A 15971-nucleotide genomic window follows, 5' to 3' on the forward strand; every position below is an offset into this window, starting at 1 on the left:
GCAGGTTTTGGTCATTGTGACAGTGCACCTGGCCACTCTGTGAGGTAGCAAGGGCTACCCTGTGGGAATTTCATAGGGAAACCTTCTACCTGACCGCTCTGACCTGGCTTCTGCAGACTTCTTTTTGCTCAAAGAGTATTTCGGTGGGATACGACTTGATTCTTTGCCATTTGGGGCATGGGTTCCATTGAGGAGCGCAGAGCTCTCCAGGGACATGTTGGAGAGATGGAAGCACCACTCTCCGAAGTGTACCGACCTAGCTGGGGCTACGCCGGGAAGCAACGGCTTTCCATTTGGAATATTTTTGTTTAATAAAAGTTTCTATGGAGAGCAATCATTTTTAAATTACCCTCACATATGTATTAGGTTGAACCACAGGACATTATTGTTTTGTCGATTAAAAATGCTCACCCTATTGTTTTGTCCACTAAAAATGCTCATAAAGTGTGTAGTATATGGAGACAAAGAGAGCAAGGGAACGATGCATGCACGCGCCCACGTGATTCCTTAGCAGGGACCGGTCCTTCCCTTCCTGCTGTCGCATTCCAGCAAGTGACAGTGTATGCCCACTCCCTCTCCCCAAATGCACGTCTAGAAGGGAAACAGCAACACCCCAACTCTTGAGATTGTGCGTTAAAACAAGCCCACACATAAGTAGCAAGAGAGCAAAATAGAGGCCCACCCTTGATGGGAAGGTGGCATAGAAAAGTTTCTCCTTTTCCCTAATGCTGGGGGGCGATCCTTGGCACCTCTGTTTTTGTGAGGGACGGTCAGAAGGAGTGGCAGGCTGGGACTGGGATTCCAAACAGTGCATTCATTACAAGAAATTCCCCTACTTAGAAAATACTGACTGCCCCATGGAGTTCATTACAATAGTATCTGACCTGTGTTTTTCTAACCAGCCAAGTCTTCACTGCTCTGCAGAAAACATACACACACACACACACACACACACACACACACACACACACACAAAACCCAAGGGAAAGTCTATTTTGTCAGTTCAGTTGCTTGTGTCTGAAGAGACAATTCTATGATTTTTCATTTTATTATTTAAAGTAGTCCGATGTGGCTGGACCATGGAGACATTAAAGAGAAACCAAGCCAAGCATTTCCTCCGAGTTTGGCTTGCCTTCTCACCAACACTGGAGTATCAGAAACCTGCATCCTGACTGTTGGGTGCTCACACGGCTTCAAAACTGTCCAAACAGATGTTTTTTCAATGTTACATACAAACTTCACTTCCTGGTGAAAGCAGTGTGTGCCAAGTTCCAGCTCGGTGCAGGTTTTTATGGCTGAATTCTAACCCCTTGACAATAGGGGGTTATAATGAAATGCTGACAGACCCCTTCGCGTCAACAAATGCCATGGCTCCCTGCGAAGGAGGATGTGCACCCTGTGGGTTCCAGCAGGGACTCTGCGAGCCAATCAAGTCTCCTGAGAAAAAAGGTGGTTTTCTTGAACTCTCCGTGTTCACATAGATTTCTGGGCCTGGCATGCTTGCTTTTTCTTTGGCCTTCTTCCGCAGAGAGACGGCGCTGTTGGGAGACTGTCAGTTGAGGGTAGGTGTGATCAAGTGACCCAAAGTGGGGTACTCTGCTCTCCCCTGAGATGATCTACCCAAAGTCCCCGTTACACCCACAAGGACCTCCACAGGGAGGACAAGCCACCAACCAGTCTGAAGTTAAACTAAACCAAACCCACTACTGTCAAGTCAATTCTGACACAGTCACCCTACAGCTGCCCCTGTGAGTTTCCAAGCCTAAGCCAGTGGGACCAGAAAACTCTTTCTTTCTCCCGAGGAGGAGCTGATGGTTTTGAGAGGCTGACCTTGATAGTTGGCAGTGCCCGTTGGAATCTCCAGGACCCGGGGCTCTGTCGTCCGGGGAGGGCAAATACATACCTGCACACAGGAATCCCACCTCTCCTCTGCGAATCCTACTTCCCTTCCTGAGACAATGTCCCGGCTGCCTCCATCGTTGTCTCTTTCTAAAAGGAACGACCCAGACCTCTTCTATTGCCTAGCACTGAACAATTACTAGGGACAACTTGAAACGTAAGAAAAATAACCTATAAGAGAAATCTGTTTCCCATGGTAATAAACAACATCTTATGGTATTTTCATGTATTTCTTTGATCTTTTCCTTTAGGAAAAAAATCATTCACAATAGTAACATTCCATGATAGGCAATGTGAGAGAGGTATGTGTATGTGTGTGTGTGGGGGGGGGGCGGGTGGTTTGAAAGAAAAGAAAAGTGACACATTGTCCCCGTGTAGAGATTGTTATCAGTGAAGGAATCGCCCTCCAGTTATGGGTAGATACCGTTTGAAAATTGCGATATGTCTGCACTGATGCACAAATAATGAGATTTTGCCGTAAGATCAATGAGAGCGAAAGTGGAGGAAAAGTGGCAATTTCCCAAAGTTACAGATATGTCACCAGACTCTTAAAAAAAAAAAATCCATCCGTGATGCAGACTTACAACCTAAAACAGGACATGCCAATGTTAGGTGTGATGTTTGCTGCTCCCCCGCCCCAGGATTAAAGGGGTTAATGGAGTTGTTAATAGATAACTTTGTTTCCAGACAGTAATGCTTTAAGTTAAGGAAGAGCCCTAAATCACTGACAAAGACTATGAGGCTTCTGCAAAGGATTGTCTAGGGATGACTCGGGTAGAATGAGTTCTTCCCTTCCATGGATTCACCTAGCTGTTATGTTGCTATGATGCTGAGCAGATTTCGGTGAGGCTTCCAGACTAAGATGGACTAGAAAGAAAGACCTGACAATATACTTCCAAATATGCCAACAAAACTCTAGGGATCAATAAAACTCAACCAATTGCAATGGTTCCATCTGCCAGAGGCTGGCTGCGACCTGGCTGCAGGCAGGTTTTCTTCTGGGGCAATTGGCCTACTAGATGGCAGCTGACAACAAAGACTGTATTATTTCCTACTAAAGTAACAAGATTCTCCATGTGTAAACATCAATAGCCATCATTAGTTTCTCCTGCCTTAAAGTAATGCATGTCCATTGTATCAAATATTGAAATGATGGGCAAATAAAAAAATGAATTTAAGAACACTCCTAATCCCATCAGCCAGATACCACCATTAAAATGTAAGATCTATATCATAATATGTATCCTTCTAGATTTTGATGTACATACTGTATGTACTCGAGTATACGCCTAGCTTTTCAGCACATTTTTAATGCAGTTTTTGTCGTAAAATTAGGTGCTTGGTGGATATTCGGGTTGGCATATTCTTGAGTATATACGGTATGTGTAATGAACGGGAGACTTGGATGGACACATTGTCTTGTCATCTGCTTTCTTCACTTGTGGAACTATATGGTCAATGTCATTAAATAATCTTCTCCAACACTGGCTCTAACATTTGCATAACATTCCATCACATCGACTTCATCTCATTTATCCTGTTGCTGGCCATTTAGTACCCAATTTTTTTTATCGTTATAAAACATTACAAAAGTATCCTTACATCTTATTTCTTTGTGCATCCATGATTATCTCCTTGGGATTCATTTCTAGAAATCAAATTACTAGGTCAAATGATATACACATTTTCAGATACTTTGTATCCCTCAAGCCCCTCCAGAGAGATGAATTTTCCCCCTCAGAAGAGGAAAAGTGTCTATTTCCCTGCCCTGATCATTTTTCTTAATCTTTACCAATTTGGTAAGTAGAAAAGAACATCACATGACTGTTTCAATTAGCACTTTATTGCTAATACATCTGAATGCTTCCCTATAGGCCTCGTAGCTATTTTCATTTCTACTTTTTATGACTTTCTTTCTCATGTCCTTTGCCCATTTGTCTGCCGGTCATTTTCTTTCTTGAATTAATTTGTAAGAATGTATTAGCTATGAAGGACCTTCATATTTTGTCTAAATCAGTCTTTCAAATGTTTTTCCCAATTTACCATTGGCATTTGCTTGTGCCTTACACAAGGGTTTCTGCTTCCCACTCTTTGGAAGTTCCATTTAGTCGTCCGCCTTAGATTTAGAAAGTATACAAAGTGTATAAATTATATAACCTCTCTCATTTTCTACAAGGAATTGATTTTTATCATTAACTCTTTCATCTACTTGGATTTATTCTGGCATTCCGCATGAGGAAGTGAGCTACATTTATTCTAGGCTATAAATACCTTATTGTTCTGGGGCATTTATTTCCCCACTAATTTGAAATGTCATCTTTATTATGTATTAATTCTCACATATGCCCAGCTCTGTTTCTGGACTCTGTTTTATTCTGAGGCTCTCTCTGCCTGTTTCTTTGCTACTGTGCTAGTACAACACTAGCAACCCCATTCCAGATTTGTGTGTGTGTGTGTGTGTGTGTGTGTGTAAGTTTTACTCTCTGTTAAGATAATTAGCCTCTCTCACTACTTTAAGAAAACATCTAACAAACAGTGTTCAGACTCTAATGATATATTTGTTTCTTTTGTTTCTTTGCCACAGTAATTATTTTGCCAAAGTACACCAATTTCTTAAATATGTTAAAATTTGTGTTACCATTGCCTTAAATTCTAATTTTAGTTGGGAATAATTTTATGCTTGTACAAAAAATTTTTAAACTATTTTTAAATGGGCTTTCCCTCATCCCAGGAGTCTATCGCAGATCTTCCCCCTTTAACGGATCCCGTGTGTTTCTTACTAAAGCTTGGGGTGATTCCTCTCCTGCAGAGACGCAGCCGTATTGACTCAAGAAGCCTCACATCAGGATGGGGCCTATTATTAGAAACAAATATCTGTAAAAATAATTAGTGTGTGGGCTATACATGGGAATGAGTGTGTGCAAGTGCATGTCTCTCTATGTGCTGAATCAACAATGTAAACCTTGTTCAACATGGTGCATGAGGGGAGATGCTGATATTAGACATAGAACCCCAGGCCCCAGCATGGCGCCTGCATGGAGCATGTAGTATGGGTGCAGAATCAGGACCTCCAGTTTTGGCTTGCATTCGGCCTCTAATTTTGTGCCTCAGGGAAAGAGGACAGTGTGTGTATATCTGTGTATACCAAGCCTAGGAATACAGAATTTCCTGAACCTGTAAGTGAGAGCCACTCTTAATGTCCAGGTTTTGAGTGTGTGTGTGTGTGTGTGTGTGTATGTGTGTGATGTCTTCATCTTCTTCACATTTTCAAGCGCTGCACATGATTCTCCTGGTAGTCCATCCATCTCCTTTTGCAACATTTTCATTCAATTCATGTTACTTGAAGAAAGAAATATACGTCTAGCCTTTTAAAATAAAGACTTCCTAATGGAGAAAGATGAGACTTTCTACTCCTGGAAAGAGTTACAGTGTTGGGAACTTACAAGGATGGTTCTACACTGCTCTATAGGGCCACAATGACTTGGAATGGTCTCAATGGCAATGAGTTTGATTTTTTTGAGTTGGATCCGTGGTCTTCAGATGGCGTTCTTTTGACACCTTTGGTTTGGATTTCAGCTGTAAAAACCAGCATAACAGAGTCATGCTGTATGCTTGTTTTATACACTCAGCTAAGTGTCATATCTCTGTGGGGGAAGTGGTGGGGTGCGGAGTTGTATTCTTACACAAGATATCCACCTGCTTAATCATCAGTCTATTTTGTGCCTGGGCATTGGACCATAAATCACAAGTTTTATTTTCACTGTTTACTCTGGGATAGCTTGTCTTCTGAAGAAAGAAGTCAGGTGTTAGTACTTTTAGTCTTCTGTATTGTGGGCATTGCAGTTATTGTCGTTAGCTGCTGTTGAGTCATTCATTAAACTCATCGTCATGCGTTAGAGAGCCAAGCTGCTCCATAGAGTTTTATTGGCGGTCATCTTAACAGAAGCAATTTGCCAGGCCTTTTCCCACCCTGGTGCTGTTAGTTGGGTTAGCCTTCAAGGGAAACAAAACAATTTTGTCCGAAGTCATCTGACTTGGGCAGTTCAGAATTGTGGGAAGTAACAAAATGAGGAGTCCCCAGAAGGTGACCTTATCCTGTAGGGTGCCATCCCTAACAATTGTACCCATGTAAACACTAGTTTACCCTTTGCTTGAGTCAGTTGGCCAGAGAAGATAAGCTATCTTCTTGTGTGCTGTAACTTGGTGGAGTGTCTGACATGGAGAGGTGGGGCCCTTTATTGCATGGATCGCCTTTTATTTTTCTTGGCAATTCCAACACTTAGCTCTTGGCTCCCTTTAAGTAATTTTAATGGTGATATTTTAATATCAGTGTTCTTTTCTCCCTAAACATTCTGTCAGAAGAATCTGTCTTGCAGCTTTTATTTCCCAGGAGCTCTGAAAGTATAGGGAAAGGGAGGTAATCTACAAAATGTTAATAAATTTTTACATTTAATGAGAAAGTGGCCCATTGAGATGAAGATTCTGAGAGGACGTTAACCCCATAGATCAAAGCTCTGGAGCCAGGGGGTTCCCAGGGATGCACAGAGTTCCCAGACAGAGCCAGCTTTTTAGGGTGAAAAGAGTCTTCCATTCCTGAGTTGATGTGATCATTTACAGATGCCCTGATCCCAGCAGCTTCCTCTTGTCCAGCTTCTTCTCTTGAATTAAGACTTCCCTCCATATCACGTCCTGCATGATGGCGCTCCTGGCTCCAAACCGGAAGAAAATTCTATCCTTGGTGTCTCCTTCGCAGCCTGTACATTCCTCCAACCGCCTCCCACGCCATCTCTTTGCTTGTCAATCCCCCCCCCCCCCATTGGACAAGACAGAAGCTGCACCTCCTTCAACTCATTAATCCTGAACATTGACCACAATGCCTAGACGTTAGCAACCTCTCCTTAAATGTGTGCCGAATGTATGTACTGAAAGAAGCGTTTGATTTCCATGACGCCTGTTCTAAAAGAAACATTTGCGCATTTGCTTTCCAGTCATGTCGTCGAGCCCCACTGTCGGATCTTCCAGCACGTCCTCCATCCTCCCGTTTTCCTCTTCGGTTTTCCCTGCCGTCAAACAGAAGAGTGCCTTTGCTCCCGTCATCAGGCCCCAAGGCTCCCCTTCGCCAGCCTGCTCCAGCGGCAATGGGAATGGATTCAGAGGTAGGCAAAGGGGCCGTGCTGGGAGTGAGCAGATACCTGAGCCATGGGACCAGACAAGGAAGGGTAACATTCTCACCATTTTGTCTCTCTCCCCATCTACCTGCCGCCCCTGGGTTGTGCAAATCGTGAGCACACTCAGCTGCTAATGAAAAGATTAGCAGTTTGGACCCCTAGTGGCATCTCAGATGAACACCTTGGCCATCTACTTCCAAAAGATGAGCCATTGCCGACCCCCCGAAGCACAGTGTTCCACTCCGGCACCCGCAGGGTTGCCCCGAGTGCGAATCAACTCCCCTCTCGCTGGTTTTAGCCAACTACCTCCAAAGAGGTGCTGTGTTGTTTTCCACATGGGACACCAACAGTTTACACGGTAAAAAGGGGCTCATTTGCCATCTAAAAGAAAGATGGGGGAGGACCAGAAATCAGCAAATCCACCAAAGCCACTGAGGTCCTTGCTAGACGCACGTATGAAGGCCAGGAGGTCCTGGATGGGCAGCACTGTGCTTGTCACAAGGCCCTTCCAATGGTCTCCAGAAGGTGTCTGGATCCCCCCACAGACTCGCATGGGGTGACGACGGACTCCCTAATCTGCTTGCCATCTGCAGTGCATACACCTTTCCAGGGCGCACAAAGATGGGGTCCGGCGTGCAGGTTGGGGAAATTGATATCAGGTGCCTGATCAAAGAGGGAGTGGCAGGAAAGAAAGGAGAGAGACGTGCTGTTTTTGAAGAAGAAAAAAATTAATGTCACCCGCCAAATCCATTTTTGAGCAATGTCCTACAATGTAATTTGACATGACGTAACACAAATGTGATGAGTACATGAGAGTCTAATCACCTCGTGGTGAATGGGAGGCAGCTGATGGCCAAGAGCAAATTGGAAACTGCTGAGCACTGTGGATCGGCGGCGACCCAGATTATTTTTAGGCTGTTCCACATGTCCTGACATGCAAACATTCTCATCAGCAGTGTTGGAGAAATGCAATAAGGGCAGAGGCTCCGTTAGCCCCTTGTGGGTCAAAGCCTCTGAGACAGGCCGAGGTTGAGCTCCTGGGATGGCCGTGACCTAGTGGCTTTATAATAGCGAATGGGGCACTAAGCCTTTTGGAAATCCTTAGCAGGTTCCTTTGCCTGTTGTGGCTTCCCAGAGCCCTGATGGCTCTTGTCCCTGAGAGGATGGCATCTCATCTAAGTCAAGTGACCAAGCAGGAAAGTCTGAACACTCGAACAGAAAGCCCTGTGCTCAGGGGAACAAAGGCACTGGCATGCTCTCCTCTAAGTCAGTCAAACAAGCTCAGCCTGCCACACCGCTTCATTGAGGATGCCCCCCTGACCCCCGGCCGTGACGAGAGCCTAGACTGAGATGCCAGAGCCTGCACACATGCCCAACGCCCTGCCCCTCTCAGAAGAGGAGGGCATTGTGTCTTCTCAGTCAAGGCCCAAAGCTACTCTCCGCCGTTTTGATGGGATGGTAAAGGTCAACGGGAACTGGGGTGCAGTTAGCAGTCCTCCGCGTGAGGGGGCGTGGCTGGATCCCTGCCCCTTGAGGAAACGCAGGGTGAGAAGCACCCGGAAGCCAGCTGAAAAGAGCAGGTCTCCTCCACATCGTGAGGGAAGAAACGCTGGAAAGATGTGGCCCTTTCGGCACTCCCAGCATCCTTTGCAAAGATGGCCAGCTGTACTTGTAGAGGGAAAAAGTGTCCCGTGACCGTCCCCTGCCGCCCCTTACTCACCCACCCACATGCTCACATGCACACCGAGTTGGGGGAAGTTAGGGCTGGTGAGCTCAGTTCTCCTCCGGTGGTATTGTCCCAGGATCCGCATGGGGGTGGGGCCGCGGGGGTGGGAGGCCCACCTGCTGTGGGCTTGCACTGATGCCAGGACAGAGTCTCCCCCTCCCCCGCCCTCTCACAGACTCTGACTCTACTTCGCTTCTTGGTGCCTGCCACACAGTAGTGCCAGGCCAAAGAGCTGGAAGGTAGCCTTTAAGGGCCGTGGGGAGGCTTCCCTGTGGTCGAAGCAGCAGCAGCAGCAGCAGATTTTGTCAGTGGACCTACTCTAGGGTCGTCATGCCAACCTCTGGTCACCAACAGAGAGAATGCTTGGCCCAGGGGCTGCGCAGTCTTGGGTCTGTGGGAGTGACAGTTCAGGTGGTGACACACAGGCCCTCGCTGCATTTCTGTGGGATTACTGGGGATCGCCAAACCTCTGTTGGAGCCTACAGTGCCCTCCAGTTAATAGGGAACTAGATTTATTTTTTAAAAGAAAAATAAAGAGTATGCTCATTCAGGATTGTAGCCTAAAACAAACTACAGATAACTTGCAAGGGTCAAGTGGTGTGGGGACCAACAGAAGAGAATTGTGAGGAGACCCTGGCAGAGTAGTTCATGCTGGGACATCCCTGGAGCGGAGCCCCCAGCAGCGAGTGGCAGTCTAGCTTGGCCCCTCCAGGGCTGTGCGAACGTGAACAAGCTGTGGCCGCCTCAGAGCCTCCATTCCTAGTCTGTTGCCCAGGGGGACAATGCAGTTACTTCCAGAGGTGGCTGGGAATCAAGGCTGGGAGAACTACGAACGACAAAGGATTCCCGGTGTGAGAGACACTATTCCGTGCAGCCTGGCAGAGTGTACAAGGCTAGTGTCTGTCTTAGGCCCCGTTGGAGGTAGCTGGAAGCAGACAAGCAGAAGCAAGCAGGGCTACAGATGGGCTGTGTCCCGGGGTTGTCGAGGGGGAGAAAGCCATCGTGACCCTTGTAGCGCAGGAATCCCCAGCAACGCAGGCCTGCCACGCAGGAAGCTCATGTCTTCGGAGATGGACAGGGAGGGAAAGTGTGAGCTGAGACCCCCACCCCCACCCCGGGCTCCCCCTGAGGGAGAGGCTCCTCTCGAACTGTACGCTGAGATGGAAATCTGCTGTCCACCATGTGCTAACACTTACCCAGAGTGAAACCGCCCAAAGGAAGGGACGTGACTTGCGTTATCTCATTCTGACCCTCACTCAGCAGATCATTCGATTATGACCATGCTCCGTTCAGTAGCTTGCCCCAAGCAGGGATGGCCTGAACCTAGACTTTGACACCAGAGCCTGTGCACTTACCCACAGCCCGCCCACCATCCCTCCCCGGACAATAACAATGCGATTCCTCTCTCCACCCAGGGCTCATACCTACTTTCCACCTGGACCAAAGGGAGAGTATTGCTTTTCCATGAAATGCCAAAGGTAAACAGGACCTGCAGTACAATGAGACAGCCCCTCCCTCGTGAAAATGCTTACTTTCCCTCCAGTTGATTTCTGCTTTCTGTCTGTTGACTGTGATTTTTACAAGCAAAACATCAGGGTCTCCAACTAGTAGAAACCCAGCCTCCCCACTGCTCACTGGGAGGTCAGGAAGGATCCAATGCAGACAACTTGTAGCATGTGGTGGATCTTGTTCCTTGAGCAGCTGTGCCCATTCTGGGAATGCATTGAGCTAACTCTGCAGACGCAGCAAAAGGAAGTTGCTGAGTGCTTTGAAATGGAGCCCTGTGGGTGCAACAGTTAAGCACTTGGCTGCTCATTGAAGGTTTGGCAGTTTGAACCCACCCAGGGACTCTGGGTGAAAGACCCGATATCTGTGTGACAGTGTAGGAAACCTTCTGGGGCTGTTCTACTCTGTCCCACGGGACCATGACAAGGGGGCAGGGTCGACTTGGTGGCACCTAGCAATAGCCAACGACAAGGAGGAGCTTCACCTGTAACAGACAAGTGAAAGTAAAAACCCAAACACAGCACTGTATACAATTCTACCGCCAGTCCATACACACGCAGCTTGCGTTGTGTCCCGTTAGATGTGCTTCTCTTGTATCAGGCATTTCCAGTGATGAGTGCCGACTGTCAGGATCATATTATACACTGCGTGCCTGCTTGCTTTGCCAGTTACCTCCAGGAAAAAAAATAAAATAAGAAACTTCTACACTCTGGGATAATTACCAGAGTTGCTATATCTCCAAACCATCAGGGAGTGTCCAGGATTGAACCACCTTTATTGAAAAGTTACACTGATTCAATATATAGTAATACAGGCAAAAATAATTAAAGCTTTGCTCACTGTGTAAGACCTTCATCCAGATCTCACAAACATTCAATAAAGGCTCTATGGGCAGGGAAGTAGACGGCTGACAGGTCTGCCTGAGAGGACTAGCCAGTGGGGAACAGGGCAGAGGGATATGAGAGAGAGAGAGAGAGAGAGAGAGAGAGAGAGAGAGAGAGGCAGTCATGGGCTAGGAAAAGTGGAGAGAGTAGGGGCCATTTGCTTGTAACTAGCACACAGCAAAAATGCTTCCATGCCATTTGCTAAGCCCTTAGATGAGATGTAGACAGTGCCATTCCAAGTGTCTAATTCTAGATGCGGTTTGAACTTTTGATTCAAGGAAAATATTCTGGCAGTTTCCAAGAATTCGAAAAATTCTCTTAGTTCATCAACTGACAGCCAGGGCCTGAGGAGTACACAATGCTGTGTGACTTCACCCGCGTGGCGCGGATGTGACGGAGCCCTGGTGGCACTGCATGCTAAGTGTTCAGCTGCTCACCGCAAGGCCGGCGGTTCTGACTCACCAGTCGATCCATGAAAGAAAGATGAGGCTGTCTGTTTCCATCAACAATTACAGTCTCAGAACCCCTGGGGCCAATTCAGCTCCGTTCTGCGGGGCCTCTAGGAGTTGGGACAGACATGACGGCGGTGTTCATGAGAGGGTGCTACGGCTGCCTGATTTCAGGGGTGGGGTTGCCCATGAATGAGATTCCATATGACCACGAGAGGAAGGCGGGAAGGCTACCACCCTCTCTTCATTCCTGGAAACGCCTGCAAATATTTTCAGCTTTATTTTAAGAAAAACATAAAAAGGAATATAGTTACTTGACCTCCCCCCGCTGCCCCTTTCCTGCTCCCTTCCCGCTTGCCCTGAGTTTAGGAAACTAGAGCAGCCACTGTCTTAGTCCGCAAGGTCCTGGAATCTCCCCCAGGAGCAGGGATGGTCCATATTCCCACGAGGAGGTGAGGGGGCATTGGAAAGCAGATGGAGAGTGGAGGTGGAGATGACGCCAAGATGAGGTGCTCAGTGCAATCTCCTGTTCAGGGGATCCGTGTTCTGTCAGCGAGTGGATGTGGCAGATGCACTGTGAGCACTGATGGGCCAGGACCCAGTTAGAAACCCTAGCGAATCCAGTTGAGGTCAGAATGGACAGACACCAAGGATAGGGTCTAAAATCTGATTTGTTACCAATGGTGCCTCGTCACTGAACGAAGCGGTGCAGCAGCTGAAATGTCCCCTCCGGTTCTAACCAAGTTGTTTGGAGTAATAAAACCTGGCGGCTGTTTTTGCCCAAGAATAACAGCAATAATAATGTATCACGCTCAAATGGCAAGCTAGAACAACTCACTTATATCGAACAAAACCAAACCTAACTCTTAGTTTCCCTAGCAAAATTCTGCCCATAAGCTTGGTGTAGATCTCAGGGATTGCACAAGGCTTCAGTGCCTCAACGCACTGTCAGCTGGCCCAGGCCTGGGAGAACATTGGTTGGAAGGTCAGCTGAGGGCACCGTCTCCCTGGATTGTTCTGTGGGTCTCTGCCCCTGCCCCTCTCTCTGTGCTTCCTGCTCTGATGTGAACTGTCTTCACCCCTCTTTCTTGTGCCCCCGTTTCTTCATAGCCATGACCGGCCTTGTGGTTCCACCGATGTAAAGAAGAGGAAGAACTGCTTTTTTCTAGCACAAAACTACTTATTCTGATGGACTGCTACCGAGGAAAGCACTAGGAGCCCTTTGGGAACGTCATTCCCCCAAATGAACGTGGTGGACAGGTGTGGGTATGCCAGGAGCCTTCATTTGACTGGGTCTCACCTTCCTTCTGTAGCCGCGACAGTGGCTACACAAACTGACCTTCTTGTGGACAAGGACAAAAAAAGATGTCGTTGACATGGTCAGTGTGCTAAGAGCAGAAATGCCATCCTTTGTTAAGAACATTACAAAAACCACCTTCCTCTGTTTGTAAAATATTGAAGAAAAATTGGCAAACAATTCATGCTTAATATTTTGGATACTATTTGTTTTTCTTTGTAGGAAAAAAAAAGTTGAAAGTTTCTATTTTCTATGAAGCCTTTCAGATACCAATTTAGTTTATGCAGAAAAAAATTGAACAAAACAGGGTACCAGTACAGCAGACTTTCTTAAAACAAAACCCGAATTGAAGGATGAAATGTTGTGTGTGTTTGCTTATAGTTTAATCTCTTAAAAAACAAACAAACAAAAAACAAAGGGGGAAATTTTAAAATGTTTTACAGTTATTTAAATAAATAAACGTGTAACTTATTGTAAGTAGAAGTAGACCTTCGGTGGGTGGGGGGTGGGGAAGAGAGAGGATTTTCTCTTCCTGATGTAAAATGAGAAGGATGCAAACGTAGTAACCAGTTTAAAAAGTGTGTGATGATTAATGCAGTTACTTACTAGGCTCTCACCCCCTCTTACATCCCAAACTCCCTTATTTTGTTTCCATGATTTTATTGACCCACGGACAAGAACTTAGCCTACATTCCTGCAGAACAGCGCAATATAGAAGAAAACCCTCCAGTACATGCACGTACACTGATAGGCAAGCCCATCAACTTGTGCCCAGCTCCGCCTACTTTCTAAACAGTCCACTAGTCCCTCTTGGTGTTTACTCTTCATGAGTAGATATTTTAAAATCCACATTCCCTTTCTACGTTCTCTGCTGAGCAGTGCAGAGAATTCCTGCGTTCCAGGGTGCCTCAGGCAGTGAGCACCCAGGGAGAGAAGTGTCCACACCCGCACCACGCGGCCTCCTTCCCCGTGGAGCCCCTTGGGATTTCTTCCTCGCCACAGTGGCCCACTCGCTCCTCGTCGGTTGCCTGTTTCAGCACAGAAGTATACGCTCCAAAGAGCTGCAGGAACAGGAATAGAAAAAGACACCTTCTGGTGGCACCACGGGTTAAGCACCAGGCTGCTCACCAAAAACTCGGCAGTTCAAACCCAATAGCCAAGCGATCCTCCAAAGGAACTGGGGCTGCGTGCCCCCGTGACATCTCCAGCCTCAGAGGACCCCAGGAACAGTTCTACTCTGTCCTACGTGGTCGCTGTGAGTCAGACTCAACCCCCTGGCAGTAGGTTTAAGGATCAGTCTTAGAATGTCCAAGTCCTTTTCTCTCTCTGCCAATGTCCCCATCCTGGTGTTAAACTCTGTAGGGGGTGTGTGAAATGTATCTAATTAACAACTTGTTAATGAACAATTTGCTTTTCAGAAAGATAGAGGTGCTGGGTTGGAGATAGGGAGAGGAGCGTTCGGAGTTTCTAAATCCCTCCTGCGATGGACCTAGAGATGAGAACCCAGATCTGTTCGAAGCAGGACAGGCACCGGTCCTTCTGAGGATGAGCTTCCTTCCCGTAGTTCTGTGACTAGTGTGTAGTGAGGAAGGCCTTGCAGTAGCTGCCGACAGGACCTGCTTCTTTCAGAGGGATGCTCCAAAGCCCGTGTGATCCTGGGGGTGGACTCAGACTGACCTGGACTGCCAATTGGGGTGGCAGCCCAGCCGGGGTTCTCCTTGTTGACTCGTTGGCACCACAGTTTAGACTACATAGTCTTCAGTTTGGGGTTCTCAGCTGGGGTCCCCGCGCTAGAAATGGATGCAGCTCCTCTGGAAAACCTCCTTAGTGATTCTGAGCCAACGTTAGATGCTTCGTGAATCCTGCACCCCTTTCTGTTTTCCATGTGCTACGTCCCTGTACCCACCCAACCCCCCAGCTGCCTCATTTGCCTTTAATCCATCCCGGAATTACCCCAATGTGACCCAAATATTATTTCTATGCACATGAGAATCCAAGGTTTTGGAAACCTGGCATGCTTCTAACTACTGCTGACAATCCCTCACAGTCGGGGTTGAACGCGCCCAAACACACAGAAACACACGAGAGAACGTTCCCCAGTGAAAGAATCCTATGGGAGGGGAACAGTGTGTGGAATGCAAACATTGCCATCCCAAAATGAAGGCAGAACAAAATTAAGCATGCTTAGGCCTGGATTTGAGCCAATCCAACATAAGGAAACATTTTTTTTCTTTTTTTTAAGTAGCATTGCTTTTAGAATCTGTGAATTTTGCTCTTGCATGAAGATGAGTGCAGTACTGTCTTCAAAATGATTGTAGAATTTGTTGGTAGCTTTATACCGAAAAACAAAAAAAAAATGTGTATAATTAAATACCGGACATTCTTGACCATTCAGCTAGAACCTCGGCGGCAGCAGATCTATTTAATTGTATAAATGTGTGTAAGGACTATTTTTAGTGTAATAAATTAAAATCAAAGTTACTCTGTCCTCGTTAGTCATTGCTGTTGCATCATCCCAGTCCCAGGTTATTTTTATTATTATTATTTTTGTGCCACTTGGAATAACAAGTATTTCTATAGGAAACTACAAAATCTATCCTATCTTTGTAAGAGGAGCTGTGTACGATGCTTTTGTTTTTTCCATGTAAAGGGACAACTTCCTTCACGATTGATCTCATTTCCTTTTGTTATAACATCATAATTCTTCCCAGTGTTTTCTTTGCACATTTCAATATGCATGGTTTAAAAACCATTATCCTCTCCATCTTTTGTACAGCAAAGTCTCATTTTCAAACTGTATAGTTTCAGTTTATTGTTTTGCATTGTCAGTTAAATACAGTATAAAGTCGCTATGCACAGAGCTTTTTGTAAAGACAGCTTTTTTTTGGTTTACTGTTTTTAATGGTCTTACTTATGAAAGAATATCTTGTTTGTAAAATGAATATGTCTACTTCAGTTTTAAACTTTAAATTATCCTAACAAAAAAAATAAAATTTTTGTACTGTAAGAATGATGAGATCTTTGGTGTCTGGTTTTGTGAAG

General features: G+C 46.2%; 1 protein-coding gene across 1 annotated transcript in view; it reads left to right on the plus strand.

Moving 5' to 3' along the window:
* The window catches only part of EBF2 (EBF transcription factor 2), a 212435-nt gene extending 196735 nt beyond the window's left edge, over window positions 1–15700 (plus strand). Inside the window, exons 15-16 of the mRNA XM_075556487.1 lie at window positions 6888–7055; window positions 12743–15700. Of these exons, the coding sequence (XP_075412602.1) occupies window positions 6888–7055; window positions 12743–12774 (200 nt within the window). The 3' untranslated portion in view covers window positions 12775–15700. The remainder of the gene's footprint in view (window positions 1–6887; window positions 7056–12742) is intronic.
* The last annotated feature ends 271 nt before the right edge of the window (window positions 15701–15971 follow it).

The sequence above is a fragment of the Tenrec ecaudatus genome, chromosome 8, assembly GCF_050624435.1.
Source record: "Tenrec ecaudatus isolate mTenEca1 chromosome 8, mTenEca1.hap1, whole genome shotgun sequence".
Classification (NCBI taxonomy): domain Eukaryota; kingdom Metazoa; phylum Chordata; class Mammalia; order Afrosoricida; family Tenrecidae; genus Tenrec; species Tenrec ecaudatus.